The sequence below is a fragment of the Dermacentor silvarum genome, chromosome 2 (assembly GCF_013339745.2).
Source record: "Dermacentor silvarum isolate Dsil-2018 chromosome 2, BIME_Dsil_1.4, whole genome shotgun sequence".
Classification (NCBI taxonomy): domain Eukaryota; kingdom Metazoa; phylum Arthropoda; class Arachnida; order Ixodida; family Ixodidae; genus Dermacentor; species Dermacentor silvarum.
This window is the reverse complement of record NC_051155.1, coordinates 164,194,998-164,221,730: the sequence shown is the minus strand read 5'-3', so window position 1 is coordinate 164,221,730 and position 26,733 is coordinate 164,194,998. Positions and strand designations below refer to the sequence as shown.

The 26,733-nt window shown below is 49.3% G+C and overlaps 2 protein-coding genes across 2 annotated transcripts in view; one reads left to right on the top strand and one right to left on the bottom strand.

Annotated features, from left to right (window-relative positions):
- LOC119442028 (ceramide synthase 6-like) overlaps positions 1 to 6,559 on the top strand; it is a 32,778-nt gene extending 26,219 nt beyond the window's left edge. Inside the window, exon 9 of the mRNA XM_037706742.2 lies at positions 3,040 to 6,559. Within this exon, the coding sequence (XP_037562670.1) occupies positions 3,040 to 3,153 (114 nt within the window). The 3' untranslated portion in view covers positions 3,154 to 6,559. The remainder of the gene's footprint in view (positions 1 to 3,039) is intronic.
- Positions 1 to 22,314, bottom strand: part of LOC119442030 (60S ribosomal protein L27) — a 58,480-nt gene extending 36,166 nt beyond the window's left edge. Inside the window, exon 1 of the mRNA XM_049661815.1 lies at positions 22,057 to 22,314. Within this exon, the coding sequence (XP_049517772.1) occupies positions 22,057 to 22,299 (243 nt within the window). The 5' untranslated portion in view covers positions 22,300 to 22,314. The remainder of the gene's footprint in view (positions 1 to 22,056) is intronic.
- Between the last annotated feature and the right edge of the window lie 4,419 nt (positions 22,315 to 26,733).

Here is a 26,733-nt window from a genome sequence, read left to right as displayed (position 1 = left end):
TCATGGATTTCGAAGTATTTTTTCACATTTTGGCCGCGTTGGCGCGGCAAAAGTTCCCGAAACCTGCCATGTTCGATCTTCGGCTCCATTATAGTGCAATGTAGTCTATCTTTACTGCTAAAGAATAAACTAGGTCCCAGGAGACGCTGTCAAAATCTGATGTCACAGCGAGCTGGTGCGGGCACTTCGAGGAGGTGTCACCACCTGTCTTTTGTTGTTGCGCTTTTCCTGTCTTACCAAGTGACTTGGTGGTAAGAGTGGTGTTTTTGATATATAGTAGAAGGATAAATTACTGATACAGAAGAAATTATTTTTCTCTTTAGTGTCCCTTTATACGCCAAAAGAAAGTACGCGAAACAAACATGAAATTCAACAGCATGCCACTTGGTGAAGCAGTGATAGCTTGAGGTTGTTTTCCATCTCTATGCTGTTGGTGAGCTGTTGGGAAGGAAGATGTGTAGAGCAATGTGCACCGATGTAGTACCCACTCTTCCATTTTGTCTCTAATTGGAAAAAACCTGGTCTGATAGACTTTGCTGGGCTATCTGGGGGGGACTTTCCAGCTTGTGCCAACGTGTATCGGTGGCACAAGCTGCACAATTTTTACTTTGTATCGAAAATGTTTAGAAGCAAGATGCTTACTGCAACAACCTACGAGGTGTTTTTCATTCCGTTTGCGAAATTATTTTTTAGCCGCTAACTTGCGTAACGCATCAAAATCTCCAAGTTTGTTGTATATTGAACAGTCGTGCCTTCACATAAAAATTAAACAAACATAGTTGCACTCACATAGGCTAAACAGAGTTTGTGTTCCCGAACAATTAGACTCGATCATGCATGTGTCGCTTGTGCAGATGACGAATGGAGCTAAATTTAGCCTCACACGCGGCGTTCAGAGAAGCGTAATTCGTCAGTACATTTGTCCCCCTGAGCGGAAATGGTTGCATTTGAGAGAGCTCACTGTGCCATAATAGGTATATTAAGCTGAAACTGGTGTTCATCAGAAGTTGTAAGACCTACAGATGTGCAGTATGTTTCAACAATTTCACGGTTACTCGGCTGTGACCTGTCCCCCACATTCTACACGTACGGCACAAACAGGGCATGAATAGACTCTGGCAACAAGACAGGGATATCAAACTCCTTTGACCACGATAGAACGTGCAGTCTCCATTGCAAGCGCACGAGATTGAGGCAAGTGTAGGAGCCTCAACCATCTACGAGTGCAGTGGGCTCGAGCGGCTTGGGGCTGTCGCGTGCACCACCTATAGGGTAGGTCATTTCTTTACTCCAGGGCCCAAACACGCACTGCAATACAATTGGGCCCAGTATGAATAGGGAGCGAGCACAATTGTAAAATTAGACAGTAAGACCCCCCAGCAGCTGTAGCATCAGTTAAGCATGTAACTTTTCTAACGCGTGAATAAATGTAACATGTATTTGGCTATGTCATATCTAAACGATAGTACTCATACACGTCTGCAGCATGCACAGACAATTTCAAGTACAGTAAAAGCTCGTTAATTTGAATTTCACAGGTACTCTTAACGAGTTCAAATTTAAAACGAATTTGAATTAACGAAAGTCATTGAAACATAGCCTGAATTGAGACCAGCTTGCTAGAAAGCACTTGTAACTCGCAATATTTTTTGACCAAAATAATCTGTGATCACATTTTGCTTCTCTTCTTTGAAAGCGATGGCCATCAGTTAGTCTTCCAAAGGGTAAACGTGACGCATAGCTTCATCTTCACCCTCCTTGAAGTAAAAAAAACGGCGCCCGACACCGAGCCCATTACAGTCGCCGACGGATTTTTCAGACTTGATGGATATTTCGGGCTTCATAAATGCACTGTCAGGGTTCCCATAGAGCTAATGCAATTTCGCGACCAATTTTTCGGACGAATTTAGGCACCAAAGATGGATTTTCCGGACTAAGTCACTCGTTTCGAGCCCTACCCGCCACGCTACCAGATTGTAGAGGCTACCATGTTGGATTTTCCACTGGCTTGGCCAGGCTTGGCTTCCAGTGGCCTGCTCTATGTATGGCCTTTAAGATTGGGAGCGAGCGCGCTGTGTACTCGTCTCAGAGGCCATGCCTGCCCTTCCTTGGCTGACAAAACCTCCAGGGGACGGCACTTGTTCTCTTTCTATTTTCGGTCAGCACTATCGTCATAACCGCATTTTGTGGGTTCCTTTGTTTCTTTATTGCCGAGTGGCGGCACTCAGTTTGGCGGCGTGCAGTTCAAATTAATGATAGAGGAGTTCATGCGCGTGCGAAATAAGTTGGTTTACCCATAGACAGCTATGCTGCGTGGTTGGTCAGCGACAGTCAGTTCGAATTATCTAAAAGTTTAATTAATGAGGTGCGAATTAACTAGCTTTTACTGTACTCCACTGCGGCCGCGTTCGTGGTACAGTCAACCCAATTATTCCTTTTCTAAAATGGGTGCGGGGTTTGTAGGCATTTCAGTAGACGAATAGACACTAGGGAATGAGACGGGAAAACGTCATCTTCATTGGCCACTGCTTAGCATGTGGATATTATTTTATTTGTCGATTTCCTTATGCCTATTGGAAAAAAAAAGACAAGCTTGGCTTGTCACCATGAACTCTTGCTTTGCAAGCAGCGAACAGCAGTTGGAGGGCACCACATAACAGGGGTGAATGCAGCAGCTGTGAGTGTAGCTATGTGTAATGAGCAGTTTTCTCTTGCCTTGCCTTCAGCAAGATGGCATATGGCGCTTTGCTTCAGGTCAATTTGAATATCCTCTATTTGCCTGCATTCAAGGCTGTGCAGCCTCTGTTCCCCATCCTTACTTTCTCTCATAATTAATCATCTTTTACACGCTCAACACTGCAGATAGCGTTTGTGTGTCAGCTTAATTTTGTCTTCGCTCTCTCCTATGCCTTTGGAGGCTGAGTACTTGACAACAGAAGCAGTTGAATTTTTGTAGCTGCATGTGGCATTGGCACTAATAAGCCTGAGGTGTTGAAAGGGAAATGCATTACTGATAGAGAACTGGTGTGGCATGTGCAGGTCAAGGACTTGCGCAGCGATGATGAGTCAAGCAGCCAGGAGGACGAGAAGACTCCTCGGAACAGCCATGAGTCTGGCGACTTCAAACGGCACAAGAGCCGTAAAGCCGACTAGAGCCGAGCCAACCATCAAGAAAAGGGCCATGCACGATCCCCCGTGACAACTGCCGGCATGCATTGACACTTGCGGCTCTGCACCCCCTTTCAGCCCCTCTTTTCTGTTCTCCCCTCTTGCTAGGAGTTTTTTTTAAACATCTTTAGATGTTTGTTACAGTAAGTTGAGTAGGGAGGGGTAGGTCTAGATGATACTCGAAAAGAACGCAGGCTCAGGGTCATTGTGTTTGAATAAGAACCGTGTACGTGTCTCTTTCTTGCCTGTGCAAGGAAGTTTAGGGGGTTCTGCTATTTCCTTTTCCTGGCTTGCAACCACGCTGCAAAAGCTTAAGGTCACACCAGCGCTGGCCCATGTTGAAAATAACAAGGTTATTGATGTCTGCTACATCACTATGCTTAGGGCATATGTGTAGTGCATATGACCTCGGGAGGGCTTTCCTCGAGGCTCTGAATTTACCATGCTTTAGTACATCCGGTGGTTACATCTGTAAGGATTCTGTACATTTTATTCCTGGAAGGATTGGTCTGCTCATGTGCAAATGATGCAGATAATCCTGCGTGCCTCAGGCCATAAAACTATTAAGGAGTATGATTTTTATTTATTAATATATTTCCCCCCTGCTTGACTTGAAGCAGTTATGGACACTGAGTACCATTGGAGTACAGAAGGCAGCCTGAACATGATCAGCTGTATGCTCATTTTCAGAGTAGTGAAATGTGCCACTCATATTCAAGTAGACAAGTATTTCACTGTTGTTTAGTTGTTTGGAATGACATTGCATACGAAGTAGCTCCTGCAAACAATAAGCCTGCAGGGTGTGCTATATGGCCTTAGGTGCCAGGCCGGACTAAATGCCAGGCCAGCCTTTTACTCTTGCAGCGTGGTTTTACGATGTCCTGTCTGGGTTCCCTATTGTGTTGGGCTGCACAGCAGGCAAGTCTGTTCTCCCCACCACCGCACGCGTGACGCCAATCTGGGCATCCTACTCTGTGTCCACTTCCTTGCAGAGTGCTTTGCCCAAGTGGCTGACTATGGTGTCAAGTCTAAGCTGGGTTCCACTCAAGTTTGCGAGGCAAAGGGCAGCTTGCATTGATTGCGAATGTCACCATTTGTGGTGGCATTCAGTGCCATAAACTCTGATGTGTGTGTGTATTAAGACATTGCCACGTGCCAAGCCAGCTCCTTGCTGAGCATGAAAGTGATACCCAAGGCAAAGCAGTTGGGGGAGGCCTCTGCGGCAAGGAGGTGGTCGCAGAGTGAGATGTGCCCCCTTCTGAAGAAGTAGGCAACGCGGGTGGTGCGGTGTGGCTGGAGCAGGAGGGCAGCATGTGACAAGCTGAGTGCACGCCCACGGGGTGGCCCCTCTTGCTGCCAGGAGAGGTGGGCCGTTCCGATTCTTCTGTCCTCGTTCTCTGTCCTCTGTGCTGCTGCACCGTGGGTTGGAAGGTTTTCTTGAACAGCAAGGGTGGCCGGACCTATGGGCTTCTGTCATGCAAGCAGTGCTGCAAGCTCGTGTTTTTTAGCCTTTCAGACTGTTGATTTTAGATTACTTCAAGCATAAGGTTTTGCAGTAGTGTTTACCAGGTGTGCGGTGAATCAACAGGACCTTTTGGAGTCCGTGCTTTGTTGCTAATGTGAGGACTGTGAGTTGGCAAGACTCGACAGTGTGTTTTGTTTAGGAGATCAGCAACTGATAGTGGTTGTGATGCAGATAGGAAGGACTGTACCGCACAGTTGTCTGCTGAACGCTGAATGCCTTGCAGTGCTGCTTGCATTGTGGGGGGCCCCTTTTCTGTTGCTGTTGGTGCGTCGGTTTGCTCGAGACGGGCTTCTATGTGCCTAGTGCAGCAGGACTTTTCTAGATTCTGTTACTGTGACAGCACATATCTTCAGAAACCCAGGAGGTCCCAGTAATAGTTCTGCAGCTTTTGCCAAGGCACTCCCCAGAGCTTGTCACTACTTCAGATCTGGGATGTTTTGTGTTTAGCTAGTTGCACACTGCCCTGGGTGGATGGAAGGATAGAAGCTACAGGGCTTGGTCAGGCTACTTTAACCTCTCTTCGAAGGTGCCGTGACCTCTTCTCTGAGCCTGTACACTCCGAGCCGCATTGGTCTGTGGCACTTCACCGAAGCGGGTCCTTGAGGAGCAGAAGGGGGAGTAGTGGCTCTGTCGCGAGAGTCGTTTCTTAATCGTGGCAGCAGCTCGCAAGAATGATTGTGCCCCATTTGTGTGCAGTTTTGTTGTGTGCCTGTGTTTCTCCCTCCTCTTTTATTTTTGTCTACCATTCAGTAACGATGCTTTTGTCATTGTCTAGCATAGTGAAATTGGAACCAAAGAGTATTTTTGTATTTCTGCTGCTGCAACACATGTATGTTATTCTTACCTGCTTTTGCCTGTGTGTTTTCTTTGGCGCATCGCGTACCTTGCACAGTCGTCGCGGTGCGCGCTCATACGCGCACGCACAGACAAGTACTTGTGGCGAGCGGTCCACGGCGGTTTGTTGGTTGTATATGAGAGGAGTCAATTAGTGTGTATATGGATTTGTACGCTGCCGCCGGCCTGTGTAACCATTTGGCGGCAGCAGCTGCAGTGTGCTAGACTGCGTCCCGTGCGTCGCGCTTGAAACCCAGACGGCTGCGGCGACGCGCGCGCGCCCGAGGTGTTTTCTTTCTCTCTCTCTCTCTCTCTCTCTCTTTTTTTTTTTTTTTTGCACCATGGGGGTGCGTGTGTGCAGTTCCTTTTCTGTTACTGCCTGTGTGTACCACGGTCGCGACCAGAGAAGGGGCGCGAAAGGAGCCCTTTGTGGGTCAAGTTGTTTGCGGACCACGGTTTTCTCGCGCCTTCTGTTTCGAAGCAGAGTGGCTGTTACCGGTTGCGTGCGGTGTGTGCCACTTGTGTTGGTGGTGATGGACCATCGTCGGGTCACACTCGTCCGCCGCAACCTAACAGGTGCGCACCTGCCTGCGCGAGCCGTTCCTCCGCGCGTGGCCGCGTTTACCAGACGCGATGTCATCTGGACGCGCTGTCTGGACCTTGTTGGTGATTGGCGGACGGCGCAGCTCCGCCCTACTTCTAAGTGGCAGCCAGGGTGGAGAGTCAAAACCATCTTTTACACCCTCGTTTAAAGCAGCGTGTTTGGCTGTCCCGATCGGCGTGGACGCCACCGTCTAGCTTGGAAGTGCGGCCGACGTTAGCCGAGGGCGGAACTGCACTGGACGTGAGCGTCAAAATAACGGTCCGAGAGAGGCCTGCCCGCATGGCGTGTGTGTGTGTGGTCCAGACAAGCATTCCTGCGTCATACGGCGCGCCAGTGCCGCGTTTTGTTTTTGTACCGCGGGTTCGCCGTTGCTGCACGCCCCCCCAGCCTGTGGACGGCGTCTGTGGAATAAAGGCGTTAACCCCCTACGACGGTGAACGGCGTGTGGAACGAGATGCGTTGGACACGATCGCTCCTTGCTGAAACTGGTTGCGTCCTTCTCGTCGATTTATTTTGTTGTCGCAGGTTCGATTGTCAGCTACAGCGAGTCAGTGTGTGCGGGGGGGGTGTAAGAACGCTCTGATCCTGAGCTAATGGTGCAAAGACTCGCAGTGTTCGTACACCTTGACAACCCTTGAATTTGTGAAAACGATTCATGGGGGCCCTTAAAGCTACTTGAACGGCTATTTTCAGCCTGCCCAAGGAACATTTAACGGTAGCTCACAATGAATTATTACAGTATTGATACGATTCTAACGCGCGCATTTGTTCCCCCCCCCCCCCCCAAAAAAAAAATCAAACAATTATTGGCCATTAACACAAGTATATCAAACCCTACTACCATCATGCCAGGCGGCGATTGACATGATTACAGTGGGGAAAGTCGGCTTGGAGGAGCGACCTGAAGAGCTTGAAGCGTGTGTCCAACCGGGCAGCTGCTTACTATAGCTGCAATAAATTGCAGCTCGAATTTTGGCCTCGGCATCCTTGAAATATTTGAATTCTCAGTCAAGTGATGTTCTCTACGAACCTGAGGGGGTAGGAGTGAACAGCAAGTAGGTTCTTTCAAAGAATCTGCCTGTCAACGAATTTAAGCCACTGCCGGGCCGTCCCGAAATACTGGCTGACAATATTGAGCGTACAGATCCCCTCCTTTCTCTCAATGTTGTGATAAGACCCCAATTGGAGGCTACCTTGGATCCGCCCCTGTGCTAAGGTCCTAGGTTCGGCACAGACCCCAACGAACCCTCGGAACTGACTGGAAATAAAAGCCCGTGAGTACGGCGTCCCTTGTGTGCGTAGCTTGACGGTCTTCTACCGCGCGCGCACACACAAAAAGGGAGGGCGGGGGGGGGGGGGGGGGGGGGAAGAGGCGTTCCTACTTCGCTGTTGCTTCGTTTGCCGTAACGAAGCACTGAGCCAGACCTTTTATTTACTTTAATTTTATTTAAATTGATTCAAAGTTAAATATGTCCGTCACATAAGACAATGAATGGCTCTTAGCCCGTTAAGCAATGGCCCTATTACGACAGAAGTGAAATTCAACGCTGGAATGATGAGCGGCAACAACGCCAGCTGTGCACAGAAGACGCTCGAGCCATTGCTGATAGTCATTGCGTCGAGAGACTGACATTCAGGCTAGACGAGTTTCGCTTGTAAATGTTCCCGTAGATGTGACGCCTGCGGCTGAAAGGATCTTAACTGCAGATAATTTCCCCTATGCTGTCCGTTAAAAAAAAAAATTCGGTTTTACGATGCCAGAACCGCGATGTGATTATTAAATACCATCGTTTCTCGCAGGCGCGATGGCAAGCGGGTGTGAGAGACGATGGTATTCCTAAATAAACGCATCGCCGTTTTGATGATCCAAATATGATCTATCAGGGAGGGAGCAGTCTACCTGACTGGAACAGTATTTTTTTTTTTTTTCAACGACCGCCGCTTCGCGTCGGCGCCCGGCACCGCGCTACAAACGCGAGCAGTATCCGCTTGCGCAAGGGCGGACGCAGTTTTCTTTCTCGCACCCGCTTGTCCTCGCGCCTGCGGACAAACGAATGGCGGTCCCTCCCATGGAGTTTCTCACTATATAGTGTTGTAGTGAGAAACTATGGCCCCTCCAAAGACCGTCTCCGTGCCAGACCAATGCCTTACAAGTCGCTAAGCGATTATGTCCCTAGGCACCTAAGAGCTCCACGATTGCCATGACAACACGTGTTAAACGGAAGTCACGTGACCCGCAGTGCCACGCCCCCGCTGTACCGACTAGCAATTGTAAAGACACGCCCAGGCCGCCGTATTATGAAAGTAGAGTGTACTACTTGAAAGCCATCTGCGCCGGGGAACAGTCAATTCGCTCGCTGCATGCATACCGCGCTTCCTCACTCCAGCGTTTTGATAGTTTCCTCGGTCATCGAATGAGATGTGTTCATGTTTGCTTGTGCGCGCGTGACACATGCTTGTTAGTATGCCTATGTTTACAAGTTTACAGGGCCGATAAAATTGCTATCCTTAGTTCGTATAGCTGTCGACTAATTTGCTATCGTAATCGATGCTTCGCCTTTCAGGCGAAACTGCGACTTTTTATAAAATGAATTTCGTTCATTCCTTCGTACCACCTGCCTTGCCTGTTCCTCAGCTATAGGCCACGTTGTACAACGTAAAAGGAGGTACACGTAGAGCATGCTGGGAATGAATGGCAGATAGCCGAGGAGTGAGCTAGTGATCGTAAGCTAGCGTTTGGCGTGAGAAGTTGTCGCGAAAAGTTACATTCTGTGTGGACAGGCAAGAGATGTGAGACAAATGGTGTTGCGTTGTTGGCTGCACGAACTTCAGCCCTCACCATCCGCACACACAGTTTGAGCCAATGTCGATCGCGTTCAGCCTAGATAGTCGCCGAGTTCGAGCGTCTCTGCTGGCGGATCTGAGCGACTGACCTAAAGCTAATTAAGCAATTATGGTGAAGAAAACAGCTTCTGTAGTTCAGTTTTGACCATACGGATTTGCAATAAACCATTCTTCATTTCGTACAGTGCACACGCAAAAAGCTACTGGTGACGACACGGCGGGTGATCAACATCGGTAAGTTGCTGTTCTCAAAGGCTGCAACTCGCACACGCCGGCACTTCCTTAAAATGTGACTACGTACATGGGTAAAACGACGCCGCGATAACTCAATGGTAAGAGCATCGCTCATGTAATGCGAAGACGCGGGATCGTTCCCCACCTGCGGCAAGTTGTTTTGTTCAGCCATCTTGATTTCCATTAATTTATTATTTCTTTAATTCAATTTGTAAGTACAAGTAATTTCTCCTATGTTGTCGTTGGTGTCATTGTTTGTTGGCTTCTTATGATATGATTAATGAAAATCGGGCCCCTCGGTTCCCTTTCTTCTCGTTCATTACATAACGATGGCTCGAATCCGGCAACATTGATGCCTTCAGGTAGCATATGTGGGTTTATAGACGAGGTAACCTAAAGTTTGCCCGCGCGGCACCGGCGCCAAATGCTCCCCTGGCGGAAGGATGGAAGTGTCGAAGGTCGTCGCTGGGCCAGCGCACGCACGTGTTCTCTACGGCGCGAGCGATCGTGCGCGTTCTTTTCGCGACGGCAAGCGCGACCTCACCAACCAGGAAAGGTGGCACGCAATACTGATGTGTTGTTGATTGGCACAACAGGCTCGAAAGGCCAAAAGCCGCCCGTGAAGTCCCACAGAATTCTCGGGAGGTGGTACGAGAAGGGCAGACTGACAATCGTGGATAACTGCAGTGCGCCGAGTCAAGTAAGTCACGTACTTTCGCATTCGCGTGCAGTATCACGGCCGCTTGATAAAAACGCAATAGTAATATGCCTGTATTTAGCGCATGGCCGTTTGTTTAGACGTGTCGCGTAGTTGAATCGTACAGTGACATCCGCCGTGTTAGCTTAGCGGTAAATAAACGTGTTGCGCCGGTAAGCTCGATTCCCGGCCACAGCGGCCGCATCTCGATGGGGGCGAAACGCATGAACACACTTAATTATTACCGTGTACTTTGATTTTTGTGCACGTGAAAGAACACCCGGTGGTCAAAATTATTCCTGAGACCCTCCATTACTGCGTGCCTCATAATGATACCGTGGTTTTGGCACGTAAAACCCCCGAGTTTAATTGGTTGTATACTGTTCGTTCACTCGCGATCGGCAAGGACGAGCTCAAGAGAATTATATCCCTTTTCCAAACGCTGCAACTTAAATTGCTAGTTGTGCAGGCAACAAAAGGGGCCGCGCGCTTCTTGTCTTTTGTGTGGTGACAATCCGTATTTAATGCAATAAATGGTCATCGCGTGCGTCGGTAAGCGGCAGATCGGAAACCAGCTGCCCGAGGCGTGCGCGTCATGTTTTTGCTTGGCTATGCTTTCTAGGTTCACAATATCTAGGCATGCTTTAAAGGGACACTAAAGAGAAACAGGAAGTTCAGCTGGAATAAAAGAGGGACCTTCAGGAATGCATGCAGTTTTTGTTGGGTGTAAAAATATGAGTTATTAGTGGAGAAATTCGTAAGCAAAGACCAAATATATCTTCCTCAATTTCTGTCACCCCAGAATCGGCTCTGAAGCAGTGTCGTCACGTATTTCATTGCTCTCAGCGAATCAGAGGGCGCCATAATAAGTCACCGTTTGCGTAAACGGCCGCGGCGCTCGCTCCATCATAGGCTGCATGGCCGCTGCGTTTGCGTTCGCTGTGACTTTTGCTAAGGTGTCCTGTGGCCGCGATGAATACCGTTGCTGACGCTGAACCTTGCAACGAAGAGCTCGCCAGGGAAGCAGGACTGGATTTGAGAGACTTCAGTTATACGGAGTATGAAATGATACTCCGTGCTCGCGCGGTAGGTGTTTCCGCGTACGATGGCGGTGAGCAGCCGGTCGCGCCGACGGAAAGCGAAGCGTCGTTTTCGTCGACGGAAGGCGAGGCGGCCGGTCCGTCAGGCGGCGCCATGTTCCCGACAGAACAAGCGTACAAAGTTCCGCGCGTACTTGGTATGGTTTTTTCGTGTCTTTTTTACTGACATTCAGCACTCGCCGAGCCGCCAGTTTTCTGCTGCAGGGGCATCAGTAGGGGATTTGATGAAGGCGACATTGATGGGACAACTGCTCGAGAAAGGACTGGCCTCTGGGGCACGCCAAGGGCAGGATTATACACATAATCCGAGGGCGAGAAATGCAGAGAGCACACCATCGGTTTCTCTGGCTCTTTTGCCGTTTTATCATCGTAGAGCACAGCCATTGCGAACGCCGGGGCTCATCGCGCGGCACCACATGATAGGACACAGTCGGGTGTCAGGTCAACACTGCCGCTGCCCCTGAGCAAGCGCCTTGCGACGTTGATACAGCCCTCAACACTACACACACTAGGCATTTTCTGGCTTCAACGTTTCTCAACGTTTTTCGAGCCACGCAACACGCAATCAAACACTGCAACATAGAGTGGAAAAGGCGCGCGTGATCATGGATGGAGCAAAAACGAAACTACGAAACTATCACGACCGCATGTAGCGCCACGCCATTTTTTCTTATTACTTATTTAATTTTGTGCTAAACTTGTACGTCCTCGTTTGAAACAGCTTAAAAAGTTGGCAAATGCGGTTTATGTACGTTTAAGGTGCATTTCATTTTGCGTTTTATTAACAGCGATAAATCGCTCTCGATCAATCGCGGCTGGGCTGCGTTTGTAATCTCCGACGTCACGAACGTGTAGTGCGGGAAATTCGAACGGGCGTCAGCACCTATCCTTCAGTATTTCGCTATTTTCTCGCGTATTAAACCTCGTTCGCAGTAAGAATGGTATTACGATCGTGATAGGATAATCTACCATTAAAGCTGAACTTCCGGTTTCTCTTTAGCGTCCCTTTAAAGTAATTGCAACCTTGCACATTCTTCTAGCTTCACTCTTCCTGCCAAGAATCTTGGTTTCGTGTAGTAGCCGGCCATCGGTGTGAGCTTACTTCAGCTGCGGCGGGGCATTCGCCCGACGAGAAAGTAGATTTGCTTTGATTAGGCATGTACCGCTAATTCTTGCACTCGTGCTGCTGGCCCCAAGGTAATCGCTGGTTACCGTGATCTGGGTTCATTTCGCGGATCAGTTTGTACGAGCAATTTCTCATGAGCAGTGAAAAGATACCTTGCTCACTAATGCAATTAGTTGCCATGACTCTAACATCTGCATTAAATAAGGCATATACATTCAATATTTATACAGCATGATATAAGTCATTATGCGCATATGTAGTACTCACATCTTTAATTAAATTTATTGGCTTATTGGTGCCTAATGCATGTCGTGTTCTTTCTGTGTTGACAGTGCTGATACCACTCCCCGGGAGCCAAAATGAGAGATCAGCCGTGTGTGCGCGCTCAGCAACCAACGAAACCAACTGCAATCGTCACCGTCTCTGCACATCTCTGCAAGCCTGCATGACCGCTTTGTGACTGCACCATAGAGAAATAAAAGTGACTGAATTACTGGACTCGGTGTGTACCTCTAACTCGGTGTCGTATACAATCTTGTTGGACAACTCCGACACTCACTTGGCTTTCACTGTCACATCACAGCCCGCAATTTCTTCAGCGCCATACACGTATGGAAGCAGACGCTCCCTTTTCTTGAGGTAGCCGCCACGAAATAAGCTGTCGGCGTCGGCAACCTTCTTGATACCGCATTGCAGTCTTTGCATCGCTGTTCAGCAAGCACGCGATCTGCCGCCGTCGAAAACGGAGAGCCGTGAGCACGAGCAGCGAAGGAAAGCAAGGGCGAAACAATGTAAACAAAGCGGAGACTGCACCACGGCGCGACCGCGCTGCTTGACATTTCCACATTGGGGGCGCTGTCAGGAGGCGCAGTAGCGCCTTCTGGCGATCGTTTTCTCGGGCAAAAAGGATGTTCCACATCCGCCGCCTAGGTTTGTGAGTGGTGGAGCTGGCTAACACTCCCAGGGTAAGTTCTAGTTGTAAAACATAAATACCACAGAAAGTGGATGGGAAAACGACGCCGTGGTAGCTCAATGGTTAAGAGCATCGCACGCTTAATGATCGTTCCCCACCTGCGGCCAGTTATTCTCTCATCCATTTTCATTTCCATTAATTTATCATTTTCTTTAATTAAGTTAGTAAGAACAAGTAATTTCCTCTGTGTTGTCTGTCCTTGGTGTCATTGTTTGTTGGCTTCTTATGATTAATAAAAATTGGGCCCCTCGGTTCTCTTTCTTCTCGTTCATTACGTACATGGGTGTATTTTTACTTATTCTTATGCGGACTCATTATTTAGCTTCAGAGGTGCACTGTTTACCTCGTACCCCAAATGGGCAGCAAGCGGAGGGCCCTTCCATACAGCAGCGTAAACAACTGCCTCGTTCAGCTGCCAACAGTGTCAATACTGCCATCAGCGTTTCCGCGAGAAAACTGCGCGTTCTCTAAATGAACAATCATACACGAAATGTCCTAATCTATGTCTATTTTACGGAACACATGAATTGTGTGCGTGAATATAATACAAAGAATGATAAGTAGACAGCATAACAACGCTCCCGTATGCCATGGTCTCCCGCTCGCTGTTTTCGAAGGTGTATGGTCGCTCATATCAGCGCGACTCACAGAGTGATGCAACGGTGCTTACATACGCAGAATCTGCGTGTTTTGCTATGTTATGACATTAATTGATGTCACTGATGAACGGCTAGCATTATATCTCAAGCGAAGGACGAGCGGTCGCTGTACCTGTCGATGTGAACAAATGCACCGGTCGGTGCTTCGGACTGTCAGCGGCATTCTTGCGGAGTACAATTTCGGAAATTCTCCGGAACGTAAATATTCGATTACCTTGACATGGTAAAAGAATCGCCGGAGTTTTAAGCATTGTCAATCTAAGGCAATACCAAGTTCACATATCAAAAGATGCCAATTTCTCTGCAATGCAATGGTGGCGCCATCTGTCGCCACGCGGTGCGTTTTGCTGCAGAGGTGATAGATGGCGCCACCGTGACAATGTCAGCTGCCTCTGTGTGACCGTAGGCTAGGCCTTCATCATTTCATGCATTTCCAGCACTTATAAAGTAAATAGGAAAAAATAAGAGAGAAGAGGAAAGACACAAGGACATGCAAGACAGGTCCAGCGTTCTACCTGTCCCTGCGTCTTTTCTCTTCTCTTGTTTTTCGTGTTTCTTTGAAGCCCTGGAAATGAATGAAATGTCGATTTTCCAATTTCAAGAAACCCTCGAGTTAACGCCCGTACTTTGCAGCCGAGGTGAGATAAAGCGTGGCGAAAGTCTACAACACCATTCACTTCCCCTGAAGGGCACAAACGGAGTTAGAATAACGGCTATCCCTTTTGGCATGAAGCTGGCAGGTGAGGTGCCTCAATGTCGTGCGATGACGTGATTTCGTAGTGTTTAGACGCAACCAAGGACGGAAAAAAGTCAGGACAGGAAAGAGCGTCCGTTGCGTCCGTGCAATTTCCGTTGCGTCCGTGCAACGGAAGACAGCGGGAGACTAGACAAAAATCCAAAGCCCTTCCACTATTGTGAAGATGGAAGCCAGCGAATTTGTGACTATGGTGGGTATGCTATAGTGAATATTGCTATTGACCCTTTCTCGGAGCAGTTTGTTTTAGAGAAACGAGATGGCGCTCACGGCGGCGCGCCACACCTCTCCTCAGCGACCCCGCACGAATACGAAACCACTACCGCTTCTACGTACCTTGCTTATTCTGTGCGATCAGCTGTCGGAAATGCAACTGAGTTTTCGCTAACACGCTGTGCTGAGTGTGCTCTAATCATGCTAGATTGAATCATGTGGATTGAAGACGTGTGCAGTAGTTGGCTGCAAAAATAGTGACTGGCATGTTAAGGAATAGAATGAATCTGTGTGGCCAAGTTCGCGGACCGCCGCTGCAGCTGTCCGAACGTGTTGCCGGCACTTCGTGATCTACGGCTTTCCTCGAGGATACAGAAATTTGCTCATCCGCCATCCTTGTATCGGTAGCCTTAAAAGAAAGGGCTTCATTCCCAGAACGTCGGCAAGAGTGAGTACCACTCGTTAAACAATGACAAAGGGAGTAGCGCCGCTTCCTGTCATAGTAAGTTTCGCGCACGTTATCTATACACATCTGTCCCAAATGGCAGGAAAACTTACGCCCACTCTATCGCCGACGTATCAAGAATAAGTGAATCTGCGCACACTTGAATATATGCGCACTGTATACGCACAATAAATGACGGACTACACCTATGGCGCACGAATGGTCGAAGCTGAATATTTCGTGACGGTCCACAAGAGTAAGCGAGTTACTAGCCGTAATATATATTTGCTACAAGGTATTACAATGTACAAAACAGCTGCGTTTCAAGCATTGTGCGCAGCAAGAACAAATCTATCGGAACTGAGCACACCCGCGAGCGATTAGGCAGAAAATAATCAGATAGTAGCCGCACCGAGGAACTTCACTGAGTCAGAAACTGACGAGCCACTGCTTCAAAATATTTGCCAAATCTATAGAACAAAGAGGAAAACACACTAATCCTGACTGAATTCGTAACCGGAAAGCTGGGATAGCTTGGAATACATATTTAGCCTCGCTTTTAGAACAAGCACCATATACGCTGCTTGCGCCGTTTGGACATAGCTTAATAAGCTCCTAAAGCGCTTTTGCATGTTCTCTGAAGCTGTTATCAAATCTTCGTGTCGTCCACCTAGTCACCGTCTACGATATCTTCGAAAACAGAGGTTTTCTAAGCCGCGCTGGCGTCATAGACTTCCACTGTAAACAATGAGGCAACGGAGGCAGTTGAGGCAAGCAATGGACGCGTCACCGCGTGATCACGGTGACGCGTCCATTGGATCGCCGCGAAAAGGGTCAATAGTGAATTTATATATTATCATTAGTGGTTATATTGAGCGTCTTCGGCATGTTCGTCAAAGAGCAAGTACACCGGCGTTTTGTTTTCGCCAGGCGTTATGGCCAAGTAGTGCGTTCGCTGCGCCAAGTCAGCACCATCGTCATAGACTAGCGTATGAGCCACAGCGTTCATAGCCGCGGCACACTGCACAGCAGCGTCAGGGTCCTAGATGATGTAGTTAAACGCGCGTACGTCCCATAGCGAGTCCAAAGGGCAACTGCTGATAACAGCGCAAGCGCGATCTCTACGTCAGGAGACAAAGAGTGGTGGGACATGCCGCCGCCGAGCATCGCGACACTTGGGGAAGAGGCATCGCCGGTGGCGAGGGGTATAACAATGGGCCATCCATCATCCGTCTTGACACCTGTGCTAAGGCACAACTGGCAGGCAACCGCCACGCCCATGGAGCCGAAAATTGATCTACTTCCGGTCTATCTATCTACTTCCGTTGCCGGACGTGATCTCCTGGAACCTAGCCTATAACAGCTTCGCTGTAAAAAATCCGCTTCAGCGTTAAAGAAGGGGGCGGGGCTCGTGACGTAAACGTGACGCGGTCCCTCGGCACCAGTGTGGGAGAAGGAAGGAATGAAGCTCGCCTCCTGGCAGCTGGCAACGCGGCATTTCAATTTCTGCTACCTCTAAAATGAAACAACTTGAAACGTTCTTGCGGTTGAACGCCCCTAAAACGACTCGCTACAACTACCAGCGTGTAACCCCAATTTATGATACGGCCTGGTGAGGGGCGCTGAACTAAAGAAGGTCACTGTTGTGCCTTGCGCAGAGAAGTTAGTCAAAACTGCCTCAGTAGCGTGAAACTTTTCTTCCAGCGCCTCTTCCTTTCTCGATCAGGCCACACGTACGCGGTGGTGTATGGTTAGAGGGAGCTTCTCGGTGATGGCTCGTGAGCACAAAGCTGGCAGGTGCACACCTCCTCCGCGTGTCGCAATGTATACGCTGCCAGGTGTTTCACCTGGACTGAATTACTGCGGGACGCTCGCGCGCGATGTCGAAAGTGACGTGCATGCTACTTGTATGCAGACAACTATATCCGTGGCCGTATACGCGGTCCTCAACTTCCCGAATCGGAAAGTAAGGGCGGCTTATTGCATTTTTAGCTGATACGGAAATCCACGCGCAAATGCGTCCACTGGGTCCTCGCATGTGTCGCTGCCACGGCCGCATTGCAGGTAGCCAGTCATATCGAATGGGGATAGATTCTAACAGAAATGCACTCTCAGCCACCGAAGTTTACGGGACACCGGATAGTGGTTCCATGAATGACAAGAACCATGCCTAATTAAAACAGCCGAAATTCATACCTGTCGCGGAGCACGCGTGTCCTGTAAACTTTTGTTACCAAGTGTACGCGCTGCAGACAATTCAGACGTACGCTCTTCATATATAGCGAAAATTGCGTGCTGGACAGGCAATCGACATGCGGAACCTGCTTATCTGAGAGAGTTCCTCTTGTGAGGCTTCCCGGCCGTGCCGACAGCATGCAACTCTCTAGTGCCGTGCATGGTTCCGCCGTTGTGTTTGAATCGGTGAAAGGGAAAAGGGTGGCTTTGGAACTAGCTCTCGGTCTCCGGAGTCCATGCCTTTAGTGTGTTAATTTACAGATCTTTGCACGTAACTGCCAGGCTAAGCGCCCTATTTTTATCGCGGCGTCCATGATTCGGTGCGAGTACGTCGTGCATTATAACGCACGAGGACTCGGCGGTCTTCTTCAGCAAAACCATGTTATAGGGCCGTGTCCAGATGGCTCAAGATGGCTCAAGTACGATAGGCAGGGGGGCGGCGACATCGACGACAACGACGCTCTTTTTGCGGCCAGTTTCGGTTTCAAGGAGCCTGCCAGGGGGAACTAATTGGTCGCTTAGCTCTCACATGAACTCCGCTGTTGAAAATTTGATCGTTGGGATAGGTAGTGTCAAGGACGGGCCCCAAAGTACTCATTTGCTGTAGTCACGTATTGTTGATAATTGGAAAGTTAATCAGCGTAACTTTGCTAATTATGCACCTAAGTGCGGAAATTGCTCTGTATCTAGAGGCCGCCAATCGCTGCACTCGAATGGTAAAGATAACGTGCACAAGATATATATTTTGCTAATATTAAAAATTTGGTGCAGCTAAAAAAAAAAAAAAAAACACCCTGCATAGCACTCCATGTAAAGAACAATTTTTCTCTACTAAATAATTTGCTTGCAGCTTACTCGTATCACAACAATATAGGACTCAGAGAATAGATGCACTGATTCTTTCTGCTTAGCGATTAAAATTAAAACGAAAATTTTGAGTTTTACGTGCCGGAATCACAATCTGATTTTCAGGCACGTAGTAACGGGGGACTATGGATTAAATTTGACCACCTTATTTGTGTTCTTTAACGTGCATCCATATTTAAGCACATGAGCGTTCTTGCATATATCGCCCCCATCTAAATGCGGCCGCCGCGGCAGGGATCGAACCCTCGAGCTCAGCAGCGCAACGTCATAACCATACACTGGGCGCTCATGCATGGCATACGCCGCGGCGGGTCCTGGCGCAGGGTGCAACGTTTTAGGATGAATGCGACAAGGAACAGCGAATGCATGGTCGGAATAGAGATCTGCTTTAATCGGTGGCGAGTAGAGTCAATATATCCAATACAGACTCGCTGAGCACTTCGCGTAGCTTTAATTAATCCGTGGCTGTGCGCAACGCAAGACTGACCGGAACCGCGATGTACAGATGATATTATATGCATATACATTAGCCGGATTGCAGTGTTTGTCTCCGTTTTTTTCGATTACCTCTCGGTTGATTAGTCTTTTTACGCTATGCAACATATTGATTGCCGACACGCTTTTTGGATCGATTGGCGTGGCGGCCAAAATCACGTCGCAATTTTCGCTTCTTTGAGGGATGTTCACGGAGCGGTGTGTTTCCTTTCCGACGGGGAAAGAAAAAGTAGAAATAAAGGGAGATATCCGAAGAAGATTGTGTGCCCTTTGAAACCGCTTGCCGAAGGAAGTGCCTTAGTGCGAGGCGGTAACGCCCCCGCGCAACATTGTGGCTTTCGAATGGAGCGGCTGACATGAAGGTTGTCAGTTTTCTTGCAACATTGCACCGTGCATGCAGCGGGCGTTCGTGTTATTATGCAGCCTATATACTGCTGAACTAAGCCGTCGCTTTCTTATATTGGACGCTTTCATTGGACGAGTTGCTCGTGTACGCGGAGCGAGTGTCTTTCTTTTCCTTCGGTACGTATATGTGTGTATGCGAGGTCGTGACAATCAGGGCGGTTACATGAACCGGATGAAAGCGGATCGTGTCCGCTTGTCGGGCTGAGGTTTCCTGTCGTGCTTATGTAAACGCTATAGCCGGTCGGCTCAGCGAGCGTCGAGAGCTATGATAAGCCCGACTCATTCGAAGCGCCCATGTTCTCTATAAAATAGACAGTCTGTTTCACACTTTCTGTAAGTGCAATTACAAGACGATCCATCAATGGTACTTAATTGCAAACACTTCAGTCAGCCATTTTTAAATGTGATCTACAACTTTCGTAGTGGCACTTTCTTGGCGAAGCCAATATTTTAAAAAGTTAGGCAATTAGTTTATGCTAATTAATTGACTTTGCAAAATGAAAAAAAAATACCGCATATTAGGACACGCGATCCTCAACACCACTGAGATGGTTTGAGCCTCCTAGCACACTCCGTCGTTTTTAAAACATTGGCTACATTTAGCTAGGACACCCTGTAGATGCGGACGGTTCGGGCCGTAGGTTCGCAGCCACCAGTGATTAACTGCGTTGTCGCTCGCCTCGACGCAGGCCGCCGCATTAATCTCGACCCGTCAGATTCATGCGAACTCGAGATCTGTCGAGTCGAGATATTTCTGCAGCCTGTTCCCACCTATTTATGTGTACATTTTGCCGCATACATGAGCATCGGTTCCCAACAGGCTGCATCAGCTTGTAGAGGCCTTTTTCGAGCGACAGCTTATCTTTGCCCCTCCGAATTTAATAGGTTCTCGCCTGTCTATTGAGCGAGAAGAATAAGGGGATCCGAGCGACTCGATTTTTTGTTAGTCACAACCATGAGACCCGCCGTGCTTGCTCAGTGGTTATGGTGTTGGGCTGCTGAGCACGAGGTCGCGGGATCGAATCCCGGCCACGGAGGCCGCATTTAGATGGGTGCGAAATGAGAAAACACCCATGTACTTAGATTTAGGTGCACGTTAAACCCGTTAAACGCCTTTAACCTCCAGGTGGTCCAAATTTCCGGAGTCCTCCACTACGGCGTGCCTCATAATCAGGTCGTGGTTTTGGCGCGTGAAACCCCATAATTTTTTAACAACCATGAGTTAATTACAACAAACGTTGCATAGGATTAAACAAGGCATAATTGGCTGGGCTTTGGTTCCCACGAGGGAACACGATCTGAGCAGAGCAGCTTATCTATATAGACTACAGGCGAGGATCAAGGGAACATTTGTCAAGTGGTCATCTGTCTAAGCTTCCCCGTCAAATAGTGAAATATTAGACTACATGCATGAATCATGTGGGCAGCGCGCTTAGCAACTTTTCATAGAAGGCTCTCACATTTCTATCATTGCCTCCTTCAACAAATGAACGAAAATCTCAACTTCGCCTTTAACCGAGTTTGTCATGTGCACAAACAAGACGTCTTCTTTCATCACTACCGTCATCCCTAAAAAGATCAGCTCCGCTTGAACAAACGAAAACTCTGCACCCGTTCCTGGTCTATACTACACTGAAAAAAAAAAAAAAAAAAACGGGGGGGGGGGGGGGGGTGCGAACCCGCTAACTAGCCATGTTTTGAGGCAACAACAACAACAACTCAAGAAGACGAAGCAGAGCAGGGTTCTTGGGCGAATTGCGACGCGCTGAGCCAGGGTGCAAAGAGACGGCGTAGTGGCTCAAGAACATGACGTCCGGGCGACGATACATGTGCATGCCTAACGCACCCTGCAAGCATCTTTATACACACACAATAAGCGGCCAGAAAAAGCGCGAACGACGACACGGTCGGTGATCTTTGTCAAGGACGTGGATCCCGGGTGATGAGCGTGCGCTTCTGCGATTTATAGCTAACGATCACGGAGCTATTGCAGCTCATACTACGCGTGTTGCTGAAAGCTCTTTGCCAAGACCGCCATTAGTAAACTGCCATATACGGGAGTTGTTTTCTAGCGTGCGTCCGGTGAAGGCGCGCCTCGCGCGCAAGCCGTGTACGCTGACGGAACTATCGAACTCGATCGAGCAACGGCTCGAAGAAGGGTCGCCACCGAGGCCGGGCGTGCTTCGGTGCCAGCCAAGCCAAACAGCCACGTACAGATGCGCCGCAGGGGTTGAGAACGCATCCGCGACGCGTGGCGGAAACTTGCCTCGCTATCTCGGCGGCGGTGGCCGCCGGCTCGGCCCTGCGGCGGGCGCGACCGGACGAACTGCCTCTTCCCGGGACGCTTCCTCAGCTCGTGTCGCCCCGCGTGTCAGTGGGCTGGGCGGCCGCCTAGCTATACGGGCAACCAACTGCCGAGGAAGGCGCGCGTACACTGCGCCGGCATGAGCTCACCAAAGCCCGAGCCTGGACGCGGCCGGCTGCAGCTTCGGCTTCCGCACCGCTCTTCCGAAACTCGGTTATCTCTTCGGCTTGCCAGCGCGCTTGTAAAGGTCGTATCCGAAGGCAGCCACCGGGTCTGCCTGTATAGTTTCAGCAAGCTGTGGTGCTTCCCGAAGCAAGCGGAGACGGGATGACTCGGACTGTAGACTGCCAACACCGACCGCGGTCCGCCATAGCGGGTCTACGGCGAGCCAGACGACGCTCCAAGCTGAGCAGTTGATCGAAAGAATGCCACAAGCAAAGCCCAGACGCTGCCTTCGTAGGCGGTGGTGACGCGCGTCCGAGGTGGAACGCGGTAGCTAACTTCGATCGCCTAAAAGAAACCTTCGCACCGCGAGAATAGGCCTGCGCGCGAGACGCACCGCCGCGCGGTTACCTGAAACGGCGCGGTGCGTGTGCTCGCTGCTTGACGTTGAGAGGAGCGGCGACTGGGCGCTGGGAGAGGGGGCGACGGCCGAACGTGGACTGGCGCGCTAAATTTACGCCGCTGCGGCCGAGCGCCTCCGAAGGGGGGCATCCGCGCGGCCGGCCCAGAATCGGGAGTGACGCCGCCGCCGCCGCCGCCAAGGCCTTTGCAGGGCCGGTCGCTGCACCCGCGTGGTGTGGGCACGCCACGCATGCACTGTGGCAGCCGGGCCGGCTAGTTTGTCGGTCGACGCTGGCCGACCGGCTCGCGCGGAATGCAGGGAAGACCCGACGCCGTGGAGTCACAGCGGACGGGCGCTTTCGGATGCGCTGCCTGGTCGGTCAGTAGCCTTGCGTGTTGGATGGACGAGCCGCGGTCGACTGACCAACCCAGACCTCGTTGCAAGTCTCAAAAGAGCAATTCTATAGATAATCGGTGCGAGTTTGCTACAAAGCGCGAAACACCCGTTGAGGTGGCTGAATGGCTGTGAAGTTCTGATGAGTGAGCACGAGGTTGCGGGTTCGATTCTCTACCGCGGCGGTTGCATTCCGATGAGGAGGAAGGCAAGAATGTGCTTGTATCGTGCTTTTTTTTTGGGGGGGGGGGGGGAGGAAAACGTTTATTAACAGAAAGGGGAACCGCATGCAGGGTCCTTCGACGGGCCCTGGGTGTGGGTGGAGTCCTCAGTCAAGGAACCCATGAGCCGCGGCCGCCCGGCGCGCTGTCTTCACCAGATTGAGCTGGTCCCGGGAGTTGACGCTAGACAGCGACGCTTCCCACTGTTGTGTGGTTAGGTTTGAGACTATCAATTGGGTTGGCGCTCATGAGCTGGCACGCCCAAGTGGCATGGTAGAGCGTGGCCGGGGCATTGAAATCTGGGCATTGTTGCGGTTATTGTGTGGGGTACATGGCGGGACACCTTAAAGAACCCCGGGGGGTCAAAAGCCACGTTCCCATGGTCCACCGGCCGCTTCAGGCATCTGTTGAATAAGCCAAATACACCAAGTGCGCCACCTCACGGAATTGCGTCATGATGATTGCGTGACAGATTTTCGGTGGAGCTCGGCATCAAACACACTCGTGCTAAAAATTTTTGTTTCGGCCACCCATTTTACGCATATTTGTTACTTCTTCACTTAGGAGCACATAATTGTATTCCGTATTCAACTTGACATTCCAAACTGGATACCCTATATGTTAACCTTGAAATAAATTTTCAGCCGGAATCTTCACAAGAGTTCGAGTAATGAACGTTTTCGAATCGAATTGTACACGAACGAAATGTCACATAGTCGATGATGTTACTAAACTAATGGCAACCATACCTGATGCTAGCAGCAGGCGTCTTCACAGAGATCACGTTAAAAAAAAGTCTGCACATATTTACATACCGGCCATTAGAAACTTTGAGAAGGCCCACACGGCGTCCGCAGCGCCGTCCCACTCTACCGTTTGTTTCGTTTGCGCTATGACTTCACCAAACAATTTCGTTGCTCGCGCCAAAGCTATAATATACTGGGCTGAAAGGGTTAAGCTACTCGAGACGATAAAAAGAAAAGTTTCCTATGCACGTTCCCTGCAACACCTGGTGTATATGCATAAAGGCGACATTTGGGAAGCGCGATGGTGTAACTCCAACGTCGACATTGTGACCGGTTGTGACGTTACGCGCAGCTATGAGCAAGCATCACAGCATGTGACTCAAATGTTTGCGCGCTGACGTCTCGTTTGCAAAGTATATAGCGACCGCTCACTCTGCGAGCTCCCAAAGTCAGCGCGGCGATATAGCGTTTCATTTATGACTGACTGTTGTTTAAACTCCAGCACCGGACGCTTCTTTCTGTATCATCCATTGTGCAGACGATAATGGTCTGACGACCAAACGTTTCTAGCGTATCCTTCATAGTTCCGGTGATTATATTAGAGTGTCGCGAGCACACCATATTTAGCGTTTCTCAACATACCTGCCAAAAGGAAACGTTACAGAACCTTCATTGTTTCACGCTGTGTACTCGCGGTGCCGGCCATTCCAGGCTCCCGAAATCATCTGTTCCGAAAGAGGGGAATCGCATAAACGAGGGGAAAAAAAAGAAAGAAAGAAAGAAAGAAAGAAGAAGAAAGAAAGAGAAGATGGGGGGGGGGGGGGTTGTCAAAATCGGAGTTTTTTGTTTCTAAATGACAGATCTAGCCACACAATGAAATCAAAAGGAAAATTAAGTACAACCTTGACAGGATGACATGACGGAATGCCATGACATATACCGTACACGTCAGACGTTGAGCGAGGGGAAAGAATTTGAAAGGAATACGAGACTGGCGAGTCGAGATCGCGAGTGTGATTCCCGCCAGCGGCGGCCGCTTTCCGATATGGTCGGAATGCAGAAGTGCTCATTTTCAGACACTTGTTAGAGAACCCTGAAGGGTCAAAGTTAATCCACAGGAAGGTTAAATTCGATCCTCCGAATAAAAGTTAATCCACAGCTTTGGGTCGTCAAAGGGACACTTAAGAGAAATGCTTAGCTAAGCTTCATTCGTAAATTACCGTTCAAGCGGGGGCTTGGTAAGCCAGGAAAAAAAAAAAAAAAAACTGAAGACGGGTGGCGACGCCACGATGAAGTTTCCGCACTAGTTGCACGTGACGCCGTGAATTTTGACAGTGCCTTCGCAGAACTACATTGCATTCGATGGATTCTAAGGATACACTGCATTCTATGGAGGAAGAAAAGACTCAATGAAGCGAGTTGCCTTTTTTTCCCTTCAAAACATTTTCTGAACAAGAAATGACGACCCCAACACCAAACTATTCTAAAATCTCTGACGTCACACTGACGTGTATGTGCTGCAGTTTGGGCACGAAATTCAGAGAATGCAAACTTCGGACTAAATCTCCTCTTTGATTAACTAACAATTTTCCTCCAAATAAATGCAAATAGCGGAAGCATTCCAATTCTGGTTGTGTGATAGGCAGCGTAACGGAGAGCAGACACCTTGCAAGATTCTGACGAAGCCAGCAAAGGAGAGGGCTTCGCGTATACCCGATCGAAGTCAAGAACAACGCAGGCTACTTTGGGGCTGTCCATGCAAGATGGCAGCTGAACAGCCTGCTTGGAAACTCGATGGGAAGGTGGCATATGCACACGAAAATGTAATCATGCTTTAATGTATAAGTTACGTTGTGCTTCTTATAGGTATACGTAAACACAAAGTGTTAAAATGCAGTAATAATATGCACTTTTCTTAGCTTTTTTCGTCGACGCGAGGTCGACGCGAGGTGGCGTCAAATCGCAGAGACGTCTTCAGAATGCGTTCCATTAGTTGTGCTCCAAGATATCTTCTTAGCAGTCTAGGTAGACTGTCTCCAATGCTGGCCAGAATCGGAACACGCCCAGGAGACTGAGAAGAACGCTTCACAGTGTTGCTCTATAGTGTTCCTGTATACCTCAGCCATCAATCAAGAAATACCAAGGGGGCGAACAATCGACCAGATTTCCCTTAGCTGCTGTAAATAGTGAAATCTGGTAGAGAAATTGGCTGGCGATCGGGAAACTGGTTTTGGAAAACTTTTTTTTCTTCCGATAAAATGTCCCTCAGTGATTCAGCTAGTGGCGGCGGAAGTGCCGTCATTAGTTTTTGGTGGGAAGTTGGATACTGAGCTAGAGAGTCATACAAGCCGCTTTCTCGTTAAAATGCCGATAAACGCGGACGAGGACCTCACGACAATAGATACAATAGACGCCAGGCGATAACGCAAAGGGGCGAGCGCACGCATCCGGGTATTGCCATATTGTAACGCTTCTGCAAGTGACACGTATTTGCTTGTTATCTAATCTGTGCAGCCATTATGAAAGATCGCGCGTGAAACGCTTTATGAAAGATGATACCCGGGCGTCCTGACACCAAGCTTCCCAACCACACGTCAGCATGCGTTCCTGTAATATATGTAGACCGAAGCAGCGACACAAATATGGTGACTGCCACCCGAGAACCCTCCCGCCACTCGTTCCATGATCAGCCTGTATCACATTGCGCTAATCATAAATGAGAAAAGACCATGGTCAACATCAGTCAACCATGAACAACGTCGGTCCAGAGCCTCGCAGACACGCCGTAAATATACACACCGGAGGCCATCACCTTCAGAAACCTTCATCACCTTCATAAACTCTGGCCTATAGCTGTACTTGACAAGGGTCGATCATATTATAAATGCACACTACGGGTGTATGGCTAGGCAAACAGTTCCGGCATCCATTAAAGGGTGTTTCTTTCTCGCTCCCATCAAGGGTAGGTGAGAGAAGGAGAGTAGGAAGATCATGGCAACGGAGCAGAAGCTAATGATGCTGCAAGCTGTGCGCAGTGAGATTCTCCTTAAATCCTCCCGTTCGGTCCAGTCACGTGCCAAGAAACGCACAAGTGAATTATAAAACCCCGAGGAACAAGTCATCGGTATGGCCACGGTGCCGAGGTAAGACTTTCCTGATAGATGTCGAAGCGCCCCCAGGAGGCCACCACGGACTGACGTGCTCCGTACGAAGATGTCGATTGAGCTGTGTAGACACTGTAGAAGCCCTGCGATTCACGAATTCCCGGTGCCGTGCGAACACTTCGCACAACAAACCCAGCAGACCTGCACACAGCGCTGAGTGT